Here is a 27,432-nt window from a genome sequence, read left to right on the forward strand (position 1 = left end):
CATTTTAAGAAGAGTCAGCCGCTCCTTGCACTGGACACTTGTAAGTGCTGTGTAAAGGTCCTAAGTGGGGTACCTGTGTCTCCTTACAACTGGGATCATTTCAGAGTGCTTAGGGGTCAGGGAGCGCAGCTATTGAGACTGTTGGTGACTCATTTAGCCTGAATGTAGATCTGCTGTGTGCCACTATAAATTTTAATGTGGAACATAAATTTTACATCTGTATTTGTAAAATATAACATAGAAATCACTTCTCTTACAATTAAACACATACAAGAAAGTCCTTGGACAATTCCCCTTTTCTTCCAGATTCTTTGTTGGGACAGCATGAGGCATGGCTCATAGGCCGAGAGGACGGCCGCCAGTTGACACAGTTGTGACTTAAGGGGTGATCCCCTTCAGGTAATAAACCCATTTGATTCCTGATTCAGTGCCTTCACACTGAGGGCAGGTGACAATCAGCTTAGTGGTGATAGGGGTTTTACTGCCCGATGGGTTCCCCTCAAAGAAGACTGTGATGTTGTTGATCTTCTTGGGCCGCACGGTTTCTGCAGCCCGGATGGTGAAAGCCGGGTTCTCCACAATGAAGGAGAAGCTTCTTGCATTCAAGAAGACATTCTTAAAGGGGATGATGATGTTGTATCCAGCTCTGATTAGGAAGGGGCCTTGGGGCTTGGGGGGCAGAGCAATTCCAAAGAGTGGGATGATATATTCTCCACCTATGAGTGACGACAGACACAGGATGCCTTTGGTCTCACCCAGATGGCTGGGCTCAAAGAAGACTTCCACACTGACTTCAGTGCCACCCTGGGCTCCTGGGGCTGCGTTAATAATTTTTTCTGTGTGGAAGTCGGGACAGTCAGTCTGAAAGGGAAACAAAGTACCTTGACTCACACAGGATCTTAAAGAGACCATCAGGAACCCAAGTTGAGCCCTTCCATTCTCAGATAGCAAAGAACTGTGTTTGTATGAGGCTAGGTAGGCTGCAATGTAATATCCTATACATTGTGGGGCTGAGATCTTTGCAGGTAAATATTACCTATTATTACTTCAACTTTGCTACTAAGAAACTGAGGCCAAGAGATGTTAACAATGTGCTTTAAGACATATAGCTAGATAATGCCGGTGGGGGGAACTGAAACTGTTCTCCATATCTAGTTTTTCTCTCCTTCCATTCACATGGAAGATGGGGCATTCTGTCTTGGACAAGACTGAAAGGTGCCATTTGCATTCTAGTACATTTAATTGTCCACGAGTCCCAGATGCTCTGGCCAGAAGCATTTGGGATAGGACTTGTTCTTTGGCAGAATCCCCAAGTGACGCGATGGACCTTTTCTCCTATTTGCTGTTATTTCCATTTTCCATCTTACACTCGAACTGTCATAATGGTTGAAGTATAGGGAATGCTTGATGGGCTATGTGCCAGGGAGTTGGTATTGCAGACATATTTCATGCACACATGCATGTAAGTGCTCATGGTACCTGTACCGTGTACAGCTCACAGGCTTCTATGGTTTGAATATCATCACTAAAACTCATGTTGAAAATTAATCTCCATGATGAGGTATTAAAGATGTGCTCTAAGAGAAGATTAGGTCATGATGGCAGCCTCTTGTAAGAGTGAATCCATCCATGGATTAGCATATTGATGGGGCTAATGGTCTGAGATCTTTGCAGGTAAATATTACCCATCATTACCTCAACTTGTTTCATAAAAACCAGTCTTGTTTCACCCCATTCCCCTCCCCCCGCTGAGATTCACCCCTTATGAGTTTGGGACTCTTTGGGGGGGGCACTCACCAGCAAGAGGTCTTTACTAGATACAGTCCTCTGATCTTTGACCACTCAGCTTTCAGACTCGTGAGCTGAGTAAATCTGTCTATCTATCTATCTATCTATCTATCTATCTATCTATCTATCCCTTCATCTTATAAATTAGCTCGTCTGTGGTTTCCATTTATAGTAACAGGAAATGGCTGAGACGGAGACATTATCTCCATTTATAGTTTAGAGAGATTAAGCAAATTACTTTTTCAGAGTGATGGATCAGGATCCCACAGCCTATATTCATGATGCCAAGTGATACTGTCTTCCATTATTGCTCCTTGAATACAAGGAGACCTCAAGCCCTGCTTAATATAGCAGACGTCTGCAGAAGAAGAGTCCAGGTTCTGGGACCATCTGTTTCTAGATGAGATTCAGTTCTCCAAGGTGAAGGTCACTATGACAGTGCCTGGCTGCCTGTGGGTTTCATATCTCTGAATCCTTGGAGGCAGCCTTCTATAGGCCAGGCATTGACCTAGAACTCACTATAAAGTCTAGGAAGGTCTCAAATTCATGATCCCCATCCTGCCACCTCCCGTGAGCTGGGATTATAAGAATGCACTACAGTTAATGCTATTGGGCCTTTTGTTAGTTTTGAACCCAGACTTCTGACAAGAGAAGGGCCACTAACCCTGCAGTCCTCTCCCTCGTCCTGCAGCCCGTTCGCCCTACAGTCTGCTTACCTTGCAGTAGTACTCTGTCTTCAGCCGGGTATAATTGGTGAACTTTGCTAAGATGCTCTGGCTGCTGCCAAGAACAGTCTGGAAGTGCACAGGTTTCTCAGGAGGTGCAGGCAAAGCCTTCAGAGCGAGCTCATATTGGTAGTAACCCAAGTCACTGTTGTGCAAGGTCAGTCTCCCACATATCTCTCCAGCTTTCAGGGGCTGGAATTCAAACAAGAATGTTCCCTGGAAGAGAAGATGGAGGAGGCTCTCATCATGCTGGAAATGTGCCCAATCCTCCTCACCAACTGACCTACTTGAGGTCTCATAGCAGGCGATGGCAAAAAGGATGCTTCACATACAAATACTGAAGCTGACCCTGAGCTGGGGAATTTCAGCCCAGGTTAGCCCATTCTTGGTCTCTTTCATCCCCCTCTAGGTTTCTCTGTTCCAGGTACTTTCCCATTCCAAATCTGAATCTAAAAAACAGGTATTGGCCCCTTCTCAGGGAAGTATATTTATGGAAAGCGACAGGAAGTTAAAGGTCACCGAGTTCCTTCTTTGCATACAGTCATTCTCAGAACAAAAGCTTTCTGGGATCTATCTTTTCTGGAGGGGAAACATTCTCTTTCACTTATTCTTACAAAACCAATCAAGAACCAAAGGCCATTCTTTATAATAGCATGAGAGAATAACTCAAGTGCACTACCTGTAGGAGACTAGTTACATGACTTAGGGTCTTCCCATCCCAGTGGGATTTTATATACAGCTACGAAAGAAGGAATAGAATTGTAATGAGAGGTGTTGCTATGGAAAGGGAAAGAAAGGAGGTCTGAAAAAAATGTATATAAAGCTCATACTTATTGATTCAAAATTAATTTATTGTTTGTGTGCGCATGTGCACTAGTCAGAGGGGAGCTTTCTAGACTGGTTCTCTCCTAGTTTGATCTTGGGATCCAAGGACCAAAACTCAAGTTGTCAGGCATGTGTGCAAGAGCCTCTACCCACTGAGCCACTTTGATGGCCTGTTTTTGTTGTTTGCTTATAGAAAAGAGTCTATAAGAACAGCTGGCTTTGAGCCTTACAGATATAGAAGCAGATGCTAGCAGCCAACCATTGGACTGAGCGTGGGGTCCCAAATGGAGGAGTTGGAGGGTAGACTGGAGGAGCTGAAGGGGCTTGCAGCCCCATGGGAAGAACGACAATGTTGGCCAACCAGATGCCCCAGGGCTCCCAGGGGCTAAGCCATCAACCAAGGGGCACACATGGTTCCAGCCAAAAGTGTGGCAGAGGAATGCCTTGTTGGGCATCAGTGGGAAGAGAGGTCTTTGGTTCTATGAAGGCTCGATAGATGCCCCAGCTTGGGGAAATCGAGGGGGTGTAGGTGGGAGCAGGTTGGGTGGAGGAGCATATTCTTGGAGGCAGGGGGTGGGAGGATGGGTTGGGGTTTTATGGGGGTGGGGGAACTGGGAAAGGGTACAACATTTGAAATGTAAATGAAGAATATATTCAATAAAAAAAGGAATAAAAAAGAACAGCTGGTTTTGGGGGAAATGTGTATAGGACTTTAAACTTTCTATTTCGTATACTTCTATAAAGCTTGAAATGTTTTTACTGTGAGTAGCTATTGAAAAAACACAAAACAAACACAGGCTGGGGAGATGGCTCATCAGTTCAGAACACATACTGTTTTTCCAGAGGACCAGGGTTCAAGTTCCAGAATCCATGTGTACTGGCTGGTTTTGTGTGTCAACTTGACACAGGCTGGAGTTATCACAAAGAAAGGCACTTCAGTTGGGGAAGTGCCTCCATGAGACCCAACTGTGAGGCATTTTCTCAATTAGTGATCAAGTGGGAGGGCCCTTTGTGGGTGGTGCTATCCCTGGGCTGGTGTTATTGGGTTCTATAAGAGAGCAGGCTGAGCAAACCAGGGGAAGCAAGCCAGTAAGAAACATCCCTCCATGGCCTCTGCATCAGCTCCTGCTTCCTGACCTGCCTGAGTTCCAGTCCTGACTTCCTTTAGTGATGAACTGCAGCATGGAAGTGTAAGCAGAATAAACTCTTTCCTCCCCAACTTGTTTCTTGGTCATAATGCTTGTGCAGGAATAGAAACCCTTACTAAGACAAATTGGTACCAGTGTAGTGGGGTATTCCTGTGACAATCTGACCATGTTTTGGGGAGGACTGTGGGAGGACTTTGGAACTTTGGACTAGATGGTCCATTCAGTGTTGAGACCTCTGTGGGATAATTGTGTAGGAGCTTGGAAGATAATGCTGAGTGCAGAAGATGGAGGCCTGGCTTGTGAAATTTCAGAGGGAAGATGAAAGACTTTTATCAGGGCCATGTTTTATTGTGAAGATTCTGTGGTTTTAGTTAGCTGGGGCTGAAGAATCAGCTGTGATTAACAAGATACCAGAACCACTAAAGCAAACCTTTGTGTTACTGGGACTATTGATGCTGTTTAGCTGGAGCTAAGAAATTAGCAGTGATAAGAAGAGACCAGCATCACTAAGGTGAAATCTTCTGGGAAGTGTTTTCTGAGAGCACAGAGGCTGTGTTCCAGAGATAGCCACAGTTGTACTTTGTGCCGTGGTTGGACTTGGTACTGTGTAAGAGTCACCCAGGTGGTACTGGTTTTGAAGGCATGAAGGGGTCAAGAAGAGCAGCTGAGTCTTGGCACTGTGAGAAGCCATGGAAGGCCACTGGTGAAGGTGCAACCTCAGTGGCAATTGATGGCTCAGGACTGAAGGGGTCATGCATAGGAGTTGAGGCTTGGCACCATGAAGAGCCTATGAGAGACTATTGGTGAAGCCTAGTTACAGCAGAAGACAGCAGTGTTTTGGAGATGTCAGTGCCATGAGATGACCACTAAGAACAGCAGCAGCAGTGGAGTACAGGCGGCTGGAGCCTAGAAGACAAGCTGTGTGCTACAAAGGGCAGAGTGGGAGAAGTGACCCACGCCCTTGGAGGAGCCGGGAAGATTGTGAGTTGGATCCCAGACATTGAACCACTGGAATTAGAGTTTTGCTTTTGATTGTGACTGTGCCCTGATATTTTTCCCTCTTGAAGGAAGAAAGCATTTTAGTGGAGCCCACAGTTAAAGAGATTTTGAATTTTTAAAAGACTTTGAATTTTAAAAGATATTGGACCTTTTAAAGGGATTGAATTTTTAATATGTAAAGACTGTGGGACTTTTAAAGTTATTTAGATCTTGGGAATGAATAATAAAGTAAGGGTTGAGGCTTAATAGTGATGTGTTTGTGTGTCGAGTTGAAAAGGGGTCAATTGTACTGGCTGGTTTTGTGTGTCAACTTGACACAAGCTGGAGTTATTACAGAGAAAGGCGCTTCAGTTGGGGAAGTGCCTCCATGAGATCCAACTGTGAGGCATTTTCTCATTTAGTGATCAAGGGGGAGGGCCCCTTGTGGGTGGTGCCATCCCTGGGCTGGTGTTCTTGGGTTCTATAAGAGAGCAGGCTGAGCAAGCCAGGGGAAGCAAGCCAGTAAGAAACATCCCTCCATGGCCTCTGCATCAGCTCCTGCTTCCTGACCTGCTCGAGTTCCAGTCCTGACTTCCTTTAGTGATGAACTGCAGTGTGGAAGTGTAAGCAGAATAAATGCTTTCCTCCCCAACTTGCTTCTTGGTCACTCCGTTTGTGCAGGAATAGAAACCCTAAGACACCACACCAGGTGGCTCGCAACTACTTGTAGCTCTATCTCCTTTGGGATCCAACACCTCTAATCTTTTCAGACACCTGCACTTACGTGCACACGCCTACATGCAGACACACAAGTGCACATCATTAAAATAATTAACAAAGAAAAAGAAATGATTCTTACTGAAAATAATCAGAATAAAAGGGGTATCATTAAAGCCAAAGATGTTTATCAAAAAGAACATAATTTAAAACTAGTTTTATAATAAAAAGGGATGTGAATAGACAAAATGCAAAAACAAATATAGCTTAGCCTGGCATGCCTAAGGCCTCGAATCGAATTCCCAGGATTAAAAAAAAGTATTGTCAAACTTTCTGCTCCAGCTACTTGAGAGCCTGAGACAGGAGGAGCACAAGATCAAAACCCATCTGGTTTTAGAGAGTGAGTTCCAGGACAGCCCGAGTAACTTAGTGAAACCCTGTCTCAAAAAAAGCAGGGGTGACGCAGGATGGGGGAAATGGGTCTGTGGCTCAGTAGGACAAAGCTTTCTAAGAATGCACAAGGCTTGGGTGTATAAACTCCAGGGCTTCTAATTGTTTTCTCCCTTAAAGAAATTCCAGGTCAGGGCTGAGTTAGAGGGCTTAGTAGATAAAGAGCAGGTATGTCACTCTTGAGATTAGGCAGTGAAGGAGCGTGCCTGCAAGCTTCTGTCGCGTCTTCTCTGTTCTCCTGTGCAGGCTAGTCCTTTCCCTTACACCTTTTGCTCTTGGGACGTGGACCATGTTGGAAAATGCTCTAAGTAGAGGTCCACATGCTGTCTAACCGAGTCCCTAGCCAACTGCTCACAGGGAGTTAAAAGCCTTCCCAGCAACCACATGCCTGAGTCTGGAATCAGAGTATCGAGTCTCAGGTACGGGGTGACTAGACGCCTGGATGACTGCCTGACTCTCGCCTTCTGAGAGACCCCTGAGCAAAAATCCAGCCAAGCTGCCCCACCTGCAATCCCAATTGTCAGAACCGTGCAGAGAGCAAGAGCTGGCTGTTGGACAAGATGTTAAGTTGGAGATTAATTTGTTATGGATTCACCAGGTAACAGAGAAGCGATTCTTAAAATGATCTATAGGTCTGATAGGGATCCATTCAAAATCCCAAGTTCTTTTCTTTGCCTTTATTTTTTTCTGGGCAACTTGGCTTCAAAATTTGCGTAGACACAAAGAGTCAAGAATAGCTGACGTAATCCTGAGTTAACACTCAGCGACTGCAGCTCTAATTGATGTCAACCAGTCCTTCTCTAAGTAGATGTTAAGACACAGAGGTATTAGCCGGGCGGTCGTGGTGCATGCCTGTAATCCCAGCACTCTGGGAGGCAGAGGCAGGCGGATTTCTGAGTTCAAGGCCAGCCTGGTCTACAGAGTGAGTTCCAGGACAGCCAGGGCTACACAGAGAAACCCTGTCTCGACAAAACCAAATCCAAAAAAACCAAACCAAACAAAACAAAAAGACACAGAGGTATTGGCATGAGAGCAGAAACAGCTTTCTCCCAGAGGAGCTAGAACAGACCCATGGATGGGTGAGCTTGGCTTATTTTATAAATGCTTGTACAGAACAGAAGGGAAAAGATGAGATGGGCTTTATTTTTATTATTTATCTTTCAGACAGGGTCTCAAATGGCTCAAGTTGGTCTCAAACCCATATGTAGCTGAGGATGAACTTGGCCTTTGAGCTCCTTTCTGTACCTTCCGAATGCTGGGATTACAGGCATGTGCTACCATGCCCAGTTCAATGCGAAAATCTTTGTCTGCGACGACTCATTGACTTGGAGAACAAAGTGAATCTTCTACTCGCATTATACAGCGAAACCAGTTCTCTAGCTTTGGGGTAAGAGGAGAATCATAGTTACAACATTGTTTGGCTTCTCCTCAAATACCCACCTTATTCTCAGAGACAGAGATCAGCTGGGCTCAGAATAACAAGAACAAGCTAACATCTATAATGAAACTGAGAGTAACGGCAACTTCAAATTCAAATGTGAGTTGGGAGAGCCAAACGACACGAGCCTGGTGCCATTATAGCTCCTTCTTGGTTGGGACCATCAACACTGAGAGGCAGAGAACCCAGCTCACCCCTGAATGAAGGAGAACCATGCAACCTGGGAAACTTGGTGGGATAATCTGGCAAGGGCTGTGGAAGCTGGAGGCCTGGTTTCAGTTTGACTCTGAGTTGCTGTCATCGGATTAGCAGAGTGGGGGCGGTAGAGAACATTTGATGCCTCAAAAACTGAGAGCCTGCACTGGGCAAGTGCCAAAAACAAAAATACGAAGATCATGAGTTTGCAGCCATCCTGGGTGACCCAGTGAGACCCTGTCTCAGAGAAGCCAACCCAACCCAAATTAAAGCAAAACCCCATGGACAAGAACTGACCAATGGCTGAATCTTACTTCTGAAGCAGGAACTGACCAATGGCTGGATCCTACTTCTGAAACAGTCCAGTTTGGAGAGAAATCTCTGATCACACCAAAGACACAGGAGACAAAGGGCAGATTAAATCTCACTGACGAGGGGCAGTAGAGCAGAGAAAACTAACCTAGATCCTGGAGGCAAAGGGGGAGCTGGAGTAGTGGAGGGGGAGGCAGAGCTGGACAAGGGCTGGGGAGGCAAGTTAGAGTGAGGATTCCAAGAACATTTAGACAGTGAGTTTTGGAATGATAAACTGACAGGAAAGTCCATTTTCTCGGGGTTCAAATTCTCCTAAACACAGTCAGAGGTTCTGTATGCCTCTTCAGAACACTCTGTGAATAGGCAAGTACAGCAATACGTGTATAAACATGCGTTTTATACACATTTATGTGTTTAAACACAAGATGCACATGCATCTATGTGTGCGCTTCATGTATATATGTGGGGGCATGTGTACATATGTATATACTTATGTACACACATGTGTGTATACATGTGTGCACATATAAATATGTATGTAGTGCATGTGTATAAAGTATGTATCTTGTCTGTTTATATGTGTATGTATGTGTATATGTGTACACATACATATTAATGTATACATATGCATGTGTGTTTATATCTGTGTGTATATATTTTATCCTGATACTTTTCACACTTTGCTTTCTTTTGCACACTAAGTTCCATGCTACTTTGTGTGTGTGTGTGTATGTGTGTATTGGGGATTGAACCCAGGATACCCCAGGCATATTAGGCAAGTGCTCAGCCCCTAAGGTATACTTCTAACCCTGTGTTACTTTTTTTTTTTTTTTTGGCCTTTTGAGACAGGGTCTCTCTGTATAGCCCTGGCTGTCCTGGAACTCACTTTGTAGACCAGGCTGGCCTCTAACTCAGAGATCCTCCTACCTCTGCCTCCCAAGTGCTGGGATTAAAGGCATGCACCATCATTGCCCGTCTGTGCTACTTTTATAATTAGCAAAAAAAAAGTGTTTTCCCTTTAGTTTAAACAAGGCAAACAATCAAAGACGAAATCATATATACACAAGTCCATTGTACCTGTCCACACCAAAAACCAAGTGTCCCTAGTTCACATGAAGACTTTGGCTACAGAAGAAAGGAACACAAGGCTGCCTGTCCCTTGTATTCTTCCTGCCCTCTACCAGGGCTGACCTACACTCAAGCTATGCAGGACACAGACCCCGAGGACCCATGGGTAGAAGCCACCGTCATAGCCCTTAAGGGTCTCCTGGCAGCCAGGGCCTACCTCAGAGTTTGGAGGCACGGCAAACTGGGAAGGCAGGCTGATGTCACTCAACTTGCACTCTGTTGAGAATGTCACTGAGTAGGGCAGGGGGTTCTCCAACTTGATGGTGGCTGATACACTCTGGCGGACTGGGCTTGTCATCTGGATGGTTTTTATGATGCCAGAAGGGGTGACCCTGAAACTCACAGTGTAGTACAAGAACTCATTGGTCACCTCGTTCCGGAAGATCACCTGTGTTCACAGGGCGAGTAGGAAGAAGCAGGGGGAGAGGAGAGGTTAGCCCAGGGTCCTCTGTCCATACTCAGGATCTCCTGCTGTCTGAGAGCCTTGCTGACACATGAGGCAAGGCACTGGGGTGGCACGACCTGCTAGTCTGATCCCTGCCAGGCGGCCTTTCTCTTTAGGGTCTGTAGTCTGGCTTTTTTTCAGGCAAGAGATGATTTAAGAATCTTGGTTTGCTTCAGAAGACACTTTGGAGCAGCTTGGCCCATTGTTACCAGTGGGGACAGCTAGGCAACCCCAAAGAACAAGCAAGACCTCAGACCTTCAAGCTGGGGTGGGATTCACACCAACTGCCGTTGCTTCCAGAGCTGTTAGTGAGAATGATGTCAATGGCAGACAGCATCTAATGCTTGCTGGGGGTTTAGTATTTGCCAGGCTACAGATCCCACAATGCATCTGCAATGCCATCACCCTTTACAGATGAGGGAATGGAAGTGTAGCAAATCTCGGTGTCCTGCCCAAGGTCATGTGCAAAGAAGTATCCTCCATGAGGAGACGTCAGAGCCTACCTGTGACTGCTCTAAGCAGCCCTCTCCTCCTATGGCTGATTCTGGTCATCTGTCAAGAATTCTTTTCCCTGGAGAAAGGGGGAAGTTGGCCCTGTGTGCTTGTTGGTCATTCATAAATAGAAACTTCAAACATATTTCTTTTGAGACAGGGTCTCATGTAGCTCAGGGCAGTACCCAATTCCAGGGGCATGTCTCAAACGCCTACTCCTCCTGCTTCTACCCCCTAAGTGCTGGGATTTCAAGTATGTGACACCATGCCTGGATTTTATGTAGTTGCTTTTGTAGAGTCTACTCAAGCTTTTGCTCCTTGTAATACATTGGATTGTTAATATTACTAGGTGGCAATTTTATTTATACAGCCTGGTCTTTACATACATTCTTTTAAAGACTTTGTCTAAGTGTATACTTTAAAATCTTTCCCTTTGTGATTCTATCACTAAAAATAGCTTCAAAAAACTACCTATAAACAAATGAACAATGACATCAACAAAACACCCAAGCCTTCAGGCCGGACGTCTGTGAGCTATGAATCTATGCACACTTTCCTGCTTCAAAGCACTTGTCTCATTTAAAAGGATTGACTAAACGATGTCTGTCTTCTCTAAGAGACAGACTGTGCTTCTTGGGAAGAGACTGTGCCTGGCTTTGGCCGTTGCTGTGTTACTAGCACTTAGCATAGGACACGGCTATGTGCTCAATGGATACTAAACAAGTGAATGGGTATTAGGCAACACAGCACACAGTGAGAACTATGGAGCATGAGCACAGTGTCTGGAACCTGCAGCCTGGAGGATAGATAGCATCTGTTCTTCTCTAACACCCGAGGGCCAAGCTTCCAGGGTTTGGGGGAGGAGCCTTTGATGTGGCAATACCTTTGCAGTGTACAGTCCCTCCTTGTAGGAAAAGAAGTTCAGCTTGTAGTCTTTCTTGGAGCCAGACAGTACATCAATGTAATCAAGGCCTTTCAGAGTGACACTTAGGTCTGGCTTCTCTGGTTTCAATATTTCCACAATGACCCGGAATCTGGAGCAGTACAAGAGATGGAGAGAGGCAATGAGAAATGACAAGAGACACCGAGAGACAGTGAGACTGTCCTAAGACAGGAGGGAAAGGGGCTGTGTCTACTTTTGCTTGGGTGGGTCTGTGCTTCCAGTCTTTTATTCTGTCACTAAGAATGACGGCAACTGTCATCTGTTGAGCCAGGTACCCTGTAGTCCCTCTATGTTATTTACAGATATTCAGCTGACATGATGTCTAGAGGAGGTTTGCTTCATTAACACCTCTGCTTTATGGAAGAGGAAATAGAGGTTCAAAGAAGAAAGAGAACATGCTCAGACAACATGAGAAGCTACTGACAAAACCAGGGTGTGGACTTAGATCTGAGCTTTGTCTACTATGTCAAGCAGGTGGCCTCCAGGGAGATGCACATCTAGTCTCTCCTCTTTGGAAGGAAAGGATGAGGCTGCATGTCCTTGATCTCTTTCAGTCCCTGTATCTATCTCCTATTACAAGCACAATTTGAGGGACCCTTTTCTCTGGCTAGTAGCTTGGGCTATAAGACACTCAACAACAACAAAGGTGTTGACTGTTAGGACCATCAGAACTATTATTTATTGGGCATTTATTTTGTGTGAGGCAGTGCTCTAGGGTCTATAAGATATAGGATCTGTAAGAATCAACACTGAGCAAGAAGCCAAGGTTCACGTGGTCATGAGACACTAGGCTATGTTGAGGATTGTGTTTCTGATTTCCCCAAATCTGACATTCTTTGTAGGTAAAAGACCAAGCTGGATGGTGGAAGTCATCTGCTCCCCAACCCCCTCACTGCTCACTCCACACTCTCACCTCTGGGGCTTGTTCAGCCAGTTGCTGATTGGCAGGAGCTCAGTATAGGGAGTCTTACATGGAACCTCACGGTAGATATTTGCAACAGCTTTGGGGAGTTCGGCAGTCCCATGCAGGGCATATAGCCAGCCAGTCCCATCCGGGAGTGGGAAAAACAGAGTGCCCTTGGAAGAAGAAGTGACAAATAAGAATGACATAGTAGACTCTTTATTGACATCTACCTGACCTGGAGGGGACAAGTAAGCCTAACACTTCTACTTTACAAATTTTTAACTTTTGGTAGGTATGTGGTGTGTGTGTGTGTGTGTTGCACACACGGGTATATAGATAAGCACACACCTGTGTGTAACCATGGGCGTCCAGAGGACACTGGGTGTCTGCTTTGATTGATTTCCATGTTATTCCTTTAAGACAGGGTTTCTCACAGAAACAGAAGCTTGCTGTATTGGACACATAGTGAAGACTGAATAGAATACCATTTGTTTCTAAGTGTGAGGACTGGCTGCTCTCCTTTTCTGAATTTTAAAATTAGATTCTGAAAAGATTTATTTTTATTTTTGTGTCTGTGTGTAGGTGTGTGTGCAGGAGTTTAGGGCCTATAGAGGCCAGAGAGGGCATTGGATCCTCCTGAAACTGGAATTACAGATGATGGTTTTGAGCCTCTTAACATAGGTATTGGGAACTGAGCTCAGGTTCTCTGTAAGAACAGCAAGTACTCTTAACTGTTGAACTGTCTCTCCAGCCCTTCAATTACATTTCCATCCATCCATCCATCCATCCATCCATCCATCCATCCATCCATCCATCCATCCATTATATATATATATATATTTTTTTTTTATATGTATGTATTTCTCTATGGGTATGTGTATGTATGTGTGTGCATGGGTGTGTGTGCCCCTACACTGCATGGATGGAAATCAGAGGACAACTTATGAAAGTCAGTTCTTTCCTTACAACATGTTGGTCTTGGGGATTGAACCTTGGTGGTAAGGCTTGGTGGTGGACACATTTATGGGCTGAGGATCTCATTGGCCCTCTTTTGATTTTTATTACAGCTACCATCATGCCACTGATGCACATAAACTGAATGTGAGCTGCTCGGTGCTTAGTCCTAGGGCTTCTTTTCAGAATCTCGCCCCAGGATTCTAAGAGAAACATAGGCAAAGGGGAGGGGACAAGCTGCTGCCTGCCGACTGCCATGGCTCCCGTCACCCATGATGGCCATCATCCCGTGATCTGGATGCCCACTCCTTCTTTGGGTATCCTTTTAACTCTGAGCTCTCAAATGGTCTTCTAGCCGCTGTCTACCCAGCTCCTTGCTTCCCCTAGGCTAGAAAGCAGGCTGCGGGGAGGCCTCCGTTTACCTGGTGTTTGCGGTTCTCCAGATTCATGGTTCGGGGCTTGTAGGTGATCTCGTAGGGCTTGTTTTGCTGATGGGCCTCCAGGGTGATGAACTCGGGCCCCTCCCAGTGCTCACCCTCAAAGATGGGGTGTAGGTTCCAGGTCTGGTTGGAGCGGTTTGAGAGCAGGATGGTCTGCGTGTGCCTAGAGCGCACTTGGCAGTTGAAATTCACCACCTGGAGGAAGTGGAAAAATCACCTTCCATGTCATCTCCTCTGAACTGTCTTCAGGGGTTCAGAGCTACTGTGTGTGTGTGTGTGTGTGTGTGTGTGTGTGTATTGTGTGTGTATGTGTGTGTGAAGAGAGGTTTTAAGTGTTTCCCATAGTGAAACAATGGAATATCTCCCTCTCCCCCATTCAGTCAAAAATATTTACTAGGCATTTCATTTCTTATTTTAGTTGGGAGTTGCATACATTTTCCTGCAAATGTCATGGCTTCCCTTTTCCTTATAGCTGCACACAACTGCATGGTGTAGTGATTATTTTATACACATGATGTCAGTCAAATTGTTGCAGTACAGAGATGAGGACCTAGCATCTAGGCGTGCCTGGTGTGGCAGGGTGTATGTTTGCAGATCTAGCACTGAAGGGATGAAGGCAGGTGGGTTCTGAGCTCACTGGCTGAGTTATGTTCCATTCCCTGCTAACAGTTCTTATTAACAGATGCTTGAGCCAAAAGTCGAAGAAAGAACATGAACTAAGTAAACCAAGAGGGAAGAAAGATTATTCAAGCAGTGGGTACGGTATATGCAAAGTCCCTGTGGTAGGGAGGAGCAGGGCTGAAGGTTTGATGTGGGTGTTGACTGAGGACTGAATTCTCTTGTTGGGCTTACTCCTGCCTTTGGTCCATCTCCAGGCAATGCCTACTCGCCTCTTTTACTACAGGTGGTCCCACGCAGATTCCAGATAGGGTGAGGCACAGAGGGCTTCCTCCTTGGATGAAGCAGAGAATGTTTTTATAGAGGCTCTCCTTCCCTACCTCAGTGGGGTGGTAGGTTACTTCTAGAGCAACCTCCGTGCCTGAGGTGATGTAGCCTTCTTCAGGGCTAATGGAGAAGTGTGGCTTGAGTTTCTTCACATCCCATTTAAACCTTTTTCAAGGGAAAAGAAGACAAGATGAGAGAGAGAGAGAGAGAGAGAGAGAGAGAGAGAGAGAGAGAGAGAGTTAATATTCTATGAGTATGCAAAAACCAAACCAAACCAACCAATCAACCAAATAAAACAAAAACTAACAGAAAACAACAAAACAAAAATGCAATTTCACTGGGACTTTTGACAACATAGTCCCTGCTTTGACTACTCCCTAGGATGTAGGAGGAGGAAGCTCTGCTGGAGCAGAGGTGGGTTAGGGACCATGAGCCTAGATCACTTTCTGGGTAAGGAGTTTCTGTTCCCTCTTAGAGTTGAACAGGGGTGTACTGGATGGTTTGGGTGTCAACTTGATACAAGCTGTAGTTATCACAGAGAAAGGAGCCACCCTTGAGGAAATGCCTCTATGAGATCCACTTGTAAGGCATTTTCTCAATTAGTGATCAAGTGGGGAGGGCCCCTTGTGGGTGGTACCACCTTTGGGCTGGTATTCTTGGGTTCTATAAGAGAGCAGGCTGAGCAAGCCAGGGGAAGCAAGCCAGTAAGAAACATCCCTCCGTGACCTCTGCATCAGCTCCTGCTTCCTGACCTGCTTGAGTTCCAGTCCTGACTTCCTTTGGTGGAAGTGCAAGCAGAATAAATGCTTTCCTCCTCAACTTGCTTCTTGGTCATGATGTTTGTGCAGGAATAGAAACCCTGACTAAGACAAGGGGTGAGAAGTGGCTGCACCTATCAGCCATGAATGACAATGCCAGCAAATGTATGTATGAACACATACATATGTGTTCCCAAGATAGTAGAGCTAGCAAGTGGCTGGATTAGGGACCACAGTCTTTTAAGACGATAGCCTTGACCATGACTTTGCACTGCCTGTTTAGATCCAGGTGGTGCCCCGCCCTTCATGTGAGAGTTATGCTTGTTCTTGCTGGCACTGGGATCTTGATGGCTCCATGGGGTTAGACCCTTGGTATGGGCAGAGAAAGCAGAGGATGAGGCTACATACTAGTATTTCCAAAACAGGGCTACCATATAATATCGCTCTTGGTGCCGTAAGACTGAGTCTGTATGGTGAGGGGCCCTGGGGTGTGTAGTGGGTAGCCTGGCAGCCATGCTGACTCATGAGCAGCAAGAGGAAAGAGCCTGGGTTCCGGTCCTGTCTTCTTATTTCATGGCTGTGGAATCTCTGAACCTCTTCTGTGAAGATCTTACTACGCCTGTGAAGTGAGGGACTAAAGCTCCTTTCCTAGAGGCAGGGTTGGTTCCACGTCACCCTGCCTAGCCCACGCTCGCTTACTGGTTGCTACATGTGTGATTTGGTAGAAGGCTACTCAATAATTTTTTTTAATTTATTTTTTTATGTATTTATTTTTACTCTACTGTTATATACTGCATTTATAATGGTATAACTAAATGGTATAATTAAAACAGATTGAGAATTGGCTTACTGGTATTTATTTTTTTTCTAATTCTTTCTGATAGGAATGGTGCCTGAGGAGCACACTTTGTCCCCATTTTCCCTCTCTCTTTTTTTTCTCTCCTTCCCCCTCTCCCCTCCCCTCTTTTTCTCTTCCTTTCTTTTCTTTCTTTTTTTATGATGCTTGGAATTAAACTCAGAGCCTTGTACACGCTGCCCAATTGCTCTACCACCGAGCCACATCCCCAGCAGCTCCCATCCCCTTTAACAAGGCTTCCTATCGTCCAGACTGACCTGGCCTTGTACATACAGAGCCGGAGCTGCCTTGAACTCTTAATCCCTCCGCTTCCACTTTCCAACCCCCAAGTGCTGGGATTCTATAATGCGTAACCAGCGCTATGCTTGGCCTTAGTTCTTTTTATGTTTCTTTAATCTTTATTTATCTTCTATTTAAAGACAGAGTATCACTATGCATTTTAAAATCCTCCTGCCTCAGTTTCTCAATCACAGAGATTATATTATCGTGTTAGCTGTTGAGTAGAGTTATTGTCGAGATCAAGTTGAATGAACTGTGTGATGGGCACACACCAATAATCTCTTTCACACCATCATGGCAGTAGCTGCCACTGTGATGCTTCATTTGAGGTGAGGAGATGCAGCTGTCTGCTACAGCATCTGGTGGGAGACACCGCTGCCGGTCCTACCTTGCACCCACGTCGCCTGTGTTCATTATGAGGATGCGCCGTGTGGCTTGAGTCTGATACACAACGGGGCCAAAGGGAAGATGCTCTTGGTCCAGGGAAATCTCCAGGGCCTGACAGCAGCCGCTGAGGAGGAAGAGGGGACGCAGCAGCCCCATCCATTCCATGAAGACTTCCTCAGAGAAAGGAGGGACTCGCTTCTTGGGGGCGAAGGTAATCTCTAGTTTACAGACTTCTTTAGGCTTCATGGTGATGGTGTGGAAGGGCTCCAAGGTGATGACCTGGTCAGAAAGGTAACTGGCTCAGAAGCTGATAGCAGGAAGGCTTCTCGGATCTCAGGCTGCTCCCGGAGGCCTTGCTGCTGGGACTGTCTCAGTCCAGGGATCAAATCTCTTATGTTACTCACTGGGATGTCTTTGAAAAGTAACTCAAACCATCCCCTTGACTTGCTCCCCAGTGACAGGCAAGGCCATGTGTAGAAAATGTGTGGCATATGACAGGGATCCAACAAATGTCAATTTCCTGTCCTGTCTTTCAGCTCCTCATGGGCATTTAATTTCTTCCTCCATGGGAGACAAAACAGCAGCAGGAAACATGAAACATGAAACATGAAACATCAATCCAGTCTTTCTCAAGAAGTGCTCACTGGCAGGAGAGCATCGGGTTAAGTGAATTAAGCCAGATGCAGAAAGACAAGAATCATACTTCCTCTCATATGCAGAGTCTTGATGTATGTATGTGTGTATGTATGTATGCATGTATATGTATGCATGCCATACAAGGAACAGGAGGCCTATGTGCCGTGAAGCAGAGGTTTAAGGAGTGAGGATGGGAAAGGGAATAAGGCAGGATAATGGGAAGAAAGAAACACAAACGATTGCATGCTTTTTCTCATACGTCGAATCTCAATTTAACATGTAATACACACACACACACACACACATGAGAAGGGGAGACTCTGGGGAGAGGATGGGGAATGGCAGGAGTGGGTAAATGGGGACAGGAGGAGAGTTGGAGATGGGGACTAAGAGCAAGGTACAGTCACACACACATTTGTGTAAAAAATGTCACAATGAAACCATTATTTCGTTTGCTAGTGAGAAATACAGGCGATAAAGAGGAAGAACTGGGACTCAGAGAACCTACCCCATGGCTTGCCCAGGCTGCCTGACTTAGTGTCTCCGGGATGACAGGCAGCTGACCTCATAGTCTCGGTAAGAAGGAAACCCAAATCTGTGTAAGGAAGCCAATTCCTTCACAGAGCCCTTCCTGTGCTCCTGAATGCACTGTGGCTGAACGGAGTGAGCTGAAGGACAGAGGAGAAAGTGGAACCGAAAAGCAGTCCTGGGGGTTTCCTGAATGTGATGACTTTGGAAGCTAGCCTGAGGTGAATGGCTCAAGGTATCCTGAGGTAATGAATGTCTCAAGACAGGTCTCTCTGGTTACTCTCTAAGGGGCAGTCTGATATATGCATCTGAGGGTAAAGTTGACTGACAGAGCACACGCATGCACATCAAATGCACAACTCTTCCCACCCCTGATAGAGACCAAGCAAGCAAGCGTTCATATGGTCGGACTGTTAAGAACCTTGACCTGCTGGGACTGAGGATTTTCATTTTAGATTAATGAGGAAAGGGGAGCGAGGAGTTTTCCTCCTTGTCTGAGTGAAATGGTCGGCAGAGTGAAGTCCCAGTGAGACATTTGCTGGGTTTCTTGCTCTGGCTAGCCAGCTTTTCTGCATCCTGCAACCCCGCCCCTCCCCATCCCATGAGCTCCCCTCCCCCCCCCCCCCCATTTCTGTACACTGACCTTGGCTTCCTGGAGCTCTGGAATGGAGAACAGGACCGAGTGATTAAAGGTGAGCTGGGCAAGGCTGTTGTTGACGAGGGAAACCGTTTTCCTTACAACCTGCCCTGGCAGGACGGCTCCCAACTTCACGATCCTGTTGGGCGGATCTAGAACTAAAAGCTGTGTGAACAGAAAGAGAGGAGGAAGGGAGGGTCCATCAGTGGGGATGTGGCACTCACTGCGATGCATGAGTCCCACAGGAGCAAGGGCAGCTTCCTCTCTCAGTGACCTATTTCAGGTTAGACACACCTTCATTTCATCACTAGCATCTGCCAACCCTAAATTAAAGATTGGACAATAGGACCTTGAAACCTATAGAAGAGATTTCCCCTTCTCCGAAGCAGCTTACCCCTACCACTGTGCTTAGAGTACACACACACATACACACACACACACACACACACACACACACACACACCCCTGTGACTTTCTTTTGTTCTCTGACTATAAAAGCTCATGCTGCCTCTTGGATCATGGACCATTTCACTCAGGGGAACCCAAATCTTGTTATCAACCCTTGGTCACTCATATTTGGTTCACAGTCATCTTTAATACTCTTTGGAGCAAGAGTTCCCCCACTTTGCTCCCTTGTTAGAATATCTTATGCAGTCTTGAGAATCTTGGATTTCTTTTTTTTCAAACCTTCTTTTATAATGCAAATACTGCCACCAGACAAATACCAGATGTAGTTATCAGGTACCAGGAAGACAGGGTGACTATCAGGACAGGACCATTTTCTATGGATTTGGGTCACCTGGCAGGAGAAGTTCCTGGATAACTCCGGGGACCCACAGCTGACTGAGAATTTACCACTGAGGGTGAGAAGTATGGATGGTTCACAGCTGAAACCTGTGTCTGAACAGGGCACACCCTCAAGTGGGATGTTGTATCTGACACTTCTCCAAGAAGTTGTAGAATATTTCTCTAGTGCTTGTAGTTGTCTGAGTTCACAACACAGTGAATCTGGTTCTGAGTAAGAGCTGGGATTCACTTGAGCCCAGTTTAAAAGTTCCTTCCCGAGGCCGCCATTTTTGCTCCTGTGACTGAGCAGCCAGGTGCAGCCAGGTACTCAGGGGACACCGGAGTGTAAAATCGCTCGGGACACGGCCAAACAGGGCACCACCTACACCCAGGAGCTGGGCAGCACTGCCACAGCCATCTGTGCACCTAGTCTGCTATGGGACATCTGCTCTGCAGAGAGTCCTGCGGTTAGAGGTAAGGCCACCATCGACACTCCTGTGACTGAGAGGGCTGTTATAGCCAGGAAAGCAGAGAATACTCAAGCATAAAATCACTTGAGACTTGGTCTGCCAGGGCCCCACCTGCACCCAGGAGCTGGGCAGCCCCACAGTACTATGTGCCAGGGGAAAGCTGGTCACCCAGGGGTGTTGAGATAGGCTGGCAAGCACACAGGAGGGACAAGCACCAGCCAGCAACAGCAGGACCAACTAACACCAGAGATAATGAGATGGCAAAAGGCAAACGTAAGAACGTTACTAACAGAAATCAAGGCAATATGGCACCACCCGAACCCAACTCTCCCACAACAGCAAGTGCTGGATACCCCAACACACCAGAAAAGCAAGATTTGGATTTAAAATCAAAGCTCATGATGCTATTAGAAGGCTTCAAGAAGGACATAAATAACTCTCTTAAAGAAATACAGGAGAACACAAGTAAACAGGGGGAAGCCCCTAAAGAACTATAGGAAAATACAACAAAACAGGTAAAGGAATTGAATAAAACTATCCAGGATCTAAAAATGGTAGAAACAATAAAGAAATCACAAAGGGAAACAACTCTGCACATAGAAAACCTAGGAAAGAAGTCAGGAGTCATGGATCCAAGCATCAACAATGGAATATAAGAGACAGAAGAGAGAATCTCAGATGCAGAAGATACCATAGAAAGCATTGACACAACAATTAAAGAAAATGCAAAATGCAAAAAGCTCAAAACATCCAGGAAATCCAGGACAAAAAGAGAAGCCCAAACCTGAGGATTATAGGTAATGAAGAGAGTGAAGATTTCCAATTTAAAGGGCTAGTAAATGTCTTCAACAAAATCACTGAAGAAAACTTCCCTAACCTAAAGAAAGAGATGCCCATGAACATACAAGAAACCTACAGAACTCCAAATAGATTTGACCAGAAAAGAAATTCCTCCTGGCACATAATAATTAAAATGCCAAATGTACTAAACAAAAAAAGAATATTAAAAGCAGTAAGGGAAAAAGGTCAAGTAACATATAAAGGTAGACCTATCAGAATTACACCAGACTTTTTACCAGAGACTATGAAAGTCAGAAGACCCTGGGCAGATGTCATACAGACCCTAAGGGAACACAAATGCCAACCCAGACTGCTATATCCAGCAAATCTCTCAATTACCATAGATGGAGAAACCAAGGTATTCTATGACAAAAGCAAATTTACACAGTATCTTTCCACAAATCCAGCCCTTCAGAGGATAATGAGTAGAAAACACCAACGAAAGGAGGGAAACTACACACTAGAAAAATCAAGAAATTAACCTTTCAACAAACCCAAAAGAAGATAACCACACAAACAAAAAGTTCCATCAAAAAATATCAGGAAGCAACAATAACTATTCCTTAATATTTTTAACATCAATGGACTCAATTCCCCAATAAAAAGACAGAGACTAACAGACCAGATACGAAAACAGGATCCAGCTGGGCGGTGGTGGCACATATCTGTAATCCCAGCACTCTGGGAGGCTGAGGCAGGTGGATTTCTGAGTTCGAGGCCAGCCTGGTTTACAGAGTGAGCTCCAGGACAGCCAGGGCTATACAGAGAAACCCTGTTTCAAGAAAACCAAAATCCAAAAAACCAAAAAAACCAACCCTCCCAAAAAACAAACAAACCACCACCACTAACAACAAAGAAAAAACAAAACAAAACAAAAAACCCAGGACCAAACATTTTGCTGCATACAGGAAACGCATCTCAGTGTCAAAGACGAACACTACCTCAGAGTAAAAGGCTGGAAAACAGTTTTCCAAGCAAGTGGTCCCAGGAAACAAGCTGGAATAGCCAATCTAATATCCAATAAAATAGACTTTCAACCAAAAGTCATCAAAAAAGACACGGAAGGACACTTTATACTCGGCAAAGGAAAAATCAACCAAGAAGAACTCTCAATTCTGAACATCTATGCTCCAAATACAAGGGCACCCTCATTTGTAAAAGAAACTTTACTAAAGCTTAAAGCACACATTGCGCCTCACACAATAACTGTGGGTGACTTCAACACCCCACTCTCCTCAATGGACAGATCAGGGAAACACAAACTCAAGAGAGACACAGTGAAACTAACAGAAGTTTTGGACCAAATGGATTTAATAGATATCTATAGAACATTTCATCCTAAATCAAAAAAATATACCTTCTTCTCAGCACCTCATGGTACCTTCTCCAAAACTGACCATATATTTGGTCACAAAACAGACCTCAACAGATATAAGATTGAACTAATGCCATGCCTCCTATCAGATCACTATGGAGTAAGGGTGGTCCTTCAATAGCAACAAGAATAACAGAAAGCCCACATATACATGGAAGCTGAACAATGCTCTACTCAATGATACCTTGGTCAAGGAAAAAATAAGGAAAGAAATCAAAACCATTTTAGAATTTAATGAAAATGAAGGCACAACATACCTAAATTTATGGGACACAATGAAAGCAGTTCTAAGAGGAAAACTCATAGCTCTGAGTACCTCCAAAAGAAGCTGGGGAGAACATAAACTAGCAGCTTAACAGCATACCTGAAAGCTTTAGAACAGAAAGAAGCTAATACACCCAAGAGGAGTAGAAGGCAGGAAATAATCAAACTCGGGGCTGAAATCAACCAAGTAGAAACAAAAAGAACTATACAAAGAATCAACAAAACTAGGAGATGGTTCTTTGAGAAAAATCAACAAGATAGATAAACCTTTAGCCAGATTAACCAGAGGGCACAGAGACAGTATCCAAATTAACAAAATCAGAAATGAAAAGGTAGATATAACAGCAGAAACTGAGAAAATTCAAAATATCATCAGATCCTACTACAAAAGCCTATACTCAACAGAACTGGAAATCTGGATGAAATAGACAATTTCCTAGGCAGATACAAAATACCAAATTTAAATCAGGATCAGATAGACCATCTAAATGGTCCCATAACTCCTAAAGTAGTAGAAGTGGTCATTGATAGTCTCCCAACCAAAAAAAATAAAAAATAAAAAATAAAAAAAAGCACAGGACCAGATGGTTTTAGTGCAAAATTTTATCAGACCTTCAAAGAAGACGTAACACCAATACTCTTCAAACTATTCCACAAAATAAAAACAAAAGGAACACTACCTAACTTGTTCTATGAAGCCACACTTTCGCTGATACCAAAACCACACAAAGATCCAACAAAGAAAGAGAACTTCAGACCAATTTCCCTTATGAATATGGATGCAAAAATACTCAATAAAATTCTTGCCAACCAAATCCAAGAACACATAAAAAACAATCATTCACCACGATTAAGTAGGCTTCATGCCTGGGATGCAGGGATGGTTCAATATAGAGAAATCCAAAAAAACCACATGGTCATTTCATGAGATGCTGAAAAAGCATTTGACAAAATTCAGCATCCTTTCATGTTAAAAGTCTTGGAAAGAATAGGAATTCAAGGCCCATACCTAAACATAGTAAAAGCAATATACAGCAAACCAGTAGCCAACATCAAACTAAATGGAGAGAAACCTGAAGCAATCCCACTAAAATCAGAGACTAGACAAGGCTTCTCTCTCTTTCCATATTTATTCAATATAGTACTCGAAGTTCTAGCTAGAGCAATTATACAACAAAAGGAGGTCAAAGGGATACAAATTAGAAAGGAAGAAGTGAAATTATCACTATTTGTTGATGATATTATAGTATACTTAAGCGACCCCAAAAACTCCACCAGAGAACTCCTATAGCTGATTAACAACTTCTGCAAAGTGGCCAGATATAAAATTAACTCAAGCAAATCAGTAGCCTTCCTATACTCAAAGATAAACAGGCTGAGAAAGAAATTAGGGAAATGACACCTTTATATACAAAGAACTCAAGAAGTTAGACTTCAGAGAGCCAAATAACCCTATTAAAAATGGGGTACAGAGCTAAATAAAGAATTTTCACCTGAGGAATATCGAATGGCTGAGAAGCACCTAAAGAAACATCCTTAGTAATCAGGGAAATGCATATCAAAACAACCCTGAGATTTCACCTCACACCAGTCAGAATGGCTAAGATCAAAAACTCAGGAGACAGCAGGTGCTGGCGAGGATGTGGAGAAAGAGGAACACTCCTCCACTGCTGGTGGGATTGCAAGCTGGTAAAACCACTCTGGAAATCATTCTGGTGGTTCCTCAGAAAATTGAGCATGATACTACTGGAGGACCGTTATACCACTCCTGAGCATATACCCAGAGGATATCTAGAGGACACATGCTCCACTATGTTCATTGCAGCCTTATTTATAACAGCCAGAAGCTTGAAAGAACCCAGATGTCCCTCAATGGAGGAATGGATACAGAAAATGTGGGATATTTACACAATGGAATACTCAGCTATTAAAAACAATGAATTCATGAAATTCTTAGGCAAATGGGTAGAACTGGAAAATATCATTCTAAGTGAGGTAACCCAATTACAAAAGAACACATACGGTATGCACTCGCCGATAAGTGTATATTTGCCCAGAAGCTCAGAATACCTAAGACACAATTCACATATCAAATGATGCCCAAGAAGAAGGAAGGAGAAGCCCCTAGTCCTGGAAAGGCTCAATGCAGCAGTGTAGGGGAATACCAGGACAGGGAAGTGGGAGGGGGTTGATTGGGGAACAGGGGGAGGGAAGAGGGCTTATGGGACTTTTGGGGAGGGGGGAACCAGGAAAGGGGAAATCATTTGAAATGTAAATAAAGAATATATCTAATAAAAATATGTTGAAAAAAAAAAGAAAAAAATTCCTTCCCACTTGGTATGATTAGGGACCCTATCTTGTCAGAGCTGGATATGGGATGGAACAGTCCTAGGAGCAGGGAAGGGGAGGCTAGTGTGGGCTCTAGTAGGCTAGAGTCTAGGAAGAGGAAGGAGGAGGGTTGTGGAGCCCTGTCTACTGTTGGGAAGAGGGAGGAGGGTCCTGAAGCCCCGCCCATTGTCTCTTACCTTCATTTCTGTGCCTTTCCCTTTGATCTCTACTGTCTGTTGAGAAAGTCCATTGATTTCAAAGGGGATGAGCTCTCGGTAGTTGATAGCTTCCCGAGGGTAAAAGGTGATTGGAATCTCCAGTGTCTTCCCTGGCTTTATCACGTCCACATGGAAGTTCACCTCGACATGTGGGGTGTTGGTGTATAAACAGTCTAGGCTGAGGAAGACCAAGAGGGGTGGGTGTAAGCACCAAGAAGGCAGAATTGGGGGTTACAGTTGGGTCTCCTATGCTTCTGGGCTGGAAGGTGACAGACTTCCTGCTCTGCTGTCCTAGAGTCAGGGGAGTCACCAAAGAGCTAGAAGGGATGGCAGTGGTGGCCAGAGCATGCTCTTCTAGGTCACATCCTGAGATGGAGGCGGGAGCAGGTCTCAGACCCAAAGGCTCATGCTTGCACTATGCTAATGCTCTGTTTCCTGAGATTGCCTCTCAAAGTTCTGCCCTCTCTGGCAGGTGTGTTTCAGAAGTCACTGTGTGACACAGCTCAGTAGAGTGCAATGTGTGTTCCAGGAGTCTGGATCAGGATCTGCCAATCACTAGCCTTGTGACTGACCTGGGACAATGTACTCAGGCCATTTGGATCTGCCCCCTTCTCTGTAAAATGGGGTTAGTGGCAGCTGCCTCATAGGGTTGTTGCAGAGATTAAATTAGAAACAATAATTCATGAAATTCTTAGACAAATGGATGGAACTGGAGAACATCATCCTAAGTGAGGTAACCCAGTCTCAAAAGAACACTCATGGTATGCACTCACTGATAAATGGATATTAGCCTAGAAGCTTGGAATACCCAAGACACAATGCACATATCAAATGATGCCCAAGAAGAAGAAAGGAGTGGCCCTCGGTCCTGGAAAAGCTCAGTGCAGCAGTGTCGGGGAATACCAGAACAGGGAAGTGGGAAGGGTTGTATTGGGGAACAGGGGGAGGGAAGAGGGCTTATGGGACTTTTGGGGAGGGGGGGATCCAGGAAAGGGAAAATCACTTGAAATGTAAATAAAGAATATATCGAATTAAAAAAAAGAAAAAAAGAGCCCCCTTTAAAAAAAACTTATTTTATTTTAAAAAATTTGCTTTATCTTCATTTTTATATGCATGAGTGTCTTGCCTCTGTGCGTGTGTATATTTGCACACTGTGTATGCTTGGTGCCATTGGAGATCAGAGGCAATATCCTTACCCAAGTGGTTCTGAGCTATGTTAGAGAGTGAGCTAATCGTGAGCCAGGATGAGCCCTGACGCAGTGTTCCTCTGTGACTTCTGCTGTTGTTAAGTCCCCTGGTTGGAGGTAAATGCTAAATGTAGTAGCAAGTCGTCCTGGGTTCAGATGCCTGCCCAAGTTTTCTCTCAATGATGGACTGAGACCCGGAAATGTCAGGCGAAATACCCATCCCCATCCCCCGCTAAGCTGCTTTTATTAGAGTGCTTTATTACGACAACAGAGATGAGACCAGAGCACCGGAAGACAGGACTTCACCTGTGTGAAGTCTGTAGCATTCTCACGTGGTTATAGAATCATCTTGCCTCTCTGTGAAGACTACTTACCTCATAGATGTTTCTTCTTTGTTGGTGACAGTGAGGATTTGTTTGTATGGGGGCATCCCAGCTTGGTAGATGAAGCAAGTCCCAAAGTTGTGGCTGGTGAAGGAGAAATGGACAGCTGGGCTCACAGCACAGCCTAAGATGTTGCATACGAATGTCGGGCCATGGCTGATCTGCAAGGAGAGATGGGCCAGGGGGTTGTAGTTAGAGGCAAGAAGACAGGGCGATTGCATCGCCAGGGAAAGAAAAAAAGGATGGTGTCTTACAAATTACAGTGTTGGGCCTCCATCTCTAGAGTCCAGGTTCAATAGGCTTGAGTTTATTTACTTACAATTAGCTACTCTATTCAGAATCCACACTGGCTCTTGCCTTGTTCCAACAGCAATGGTTCAGCCTCTAGCAGAATGGTTGGCAGAAACGACTAGTGATGATCATACAGGGTGGGTCTGTGGCTACCAAGGAGTCTTGGTGGAGGGCTTGATTTCTCATCGTTCCTTATGTTTTCAGGGCAGCCACTGGCTATAGTTCTGTCATTGATGGTTAATAAGGGATAAAGGGAAGCTGGGGTGGTGATGGTGCACCCCTTTACTCCCAGATCTGTGAGTTCAAGGCCTGTCTAGTCTATAGAGCGAGTTCCAAGGAGAGCCAAGGCTACCTTTCTCAAAAAATCAAATGAAGAAAAATA

The 27,432-nt window shown here is 44.8% G+C and overlaps 1 protein-coding gene across 1 annotated transcript in view; it reads right to left on the reverse strand.

Moving 5' to 3' along the window:
* Positions 1-260: 260 nt before the first annotated feature.
* Positions 261-27,432, reverse strand: part of Hydin (HYDIN axonemal central pair apparatus protein) — a 325,093-nt gene continuing 297,921 nt past the window's right edge. The window contains exons 75-85 of the mRNA XM_052166496.1: positions 26,751-26,920; positions 25,169-25,367; positions 18,915-19,073; positions 17,109-17,386; positions 14,773-14,992; positions 13,865-14,077; positions 12,498-12,661; positions 11,525-11,675; positions 9,862-10,092; positions 2,505-2,729; positions 261-861 (exon numbers count right to left, since the gene is read on the reverse strand). Of these exons, the coding sequence (XP_052022456.1) occupies positions 379-861; positions 2,505-2,729; positions 9,862-10,092; positions 11,525-11,675; positions 12,498-12,661; positions 13,865-14,077; positions 14,773-14,992; positions 17,109-17,386; positions 18,915-19,073; positions 25,169-25,367; positions 26,751-26,920 (2,493 nt within the window). The 3' untranslated portion in view covers positions 261-378. The remainder of the gene's footprint in view (positions 862-2,504; positions 2,730-9,861; positions 10,093-11,524; positions 11,676-12,497; positions 12,662-13,864; positions 14,078-14,772; positions 14,993-17,108; positions 17,387-18,914; positions 19,074-25,168; positions 25,368-26,750; positions 26,921-27,432) is intronic.

This window comes from Apodemus sylvaticus, chromosome 21, assembly GCF_947179515.1.
Source record: "Apodemus sylvaticus chromosome 21, mApoSyl1.1, whole genome shotgun sequence".
Lineage (NCBI taxonomy): Eukaryota > Metazoa > Chordata > Mammalia > Rodentia > Muridae > Apodemus > Apodemus sylvaticus.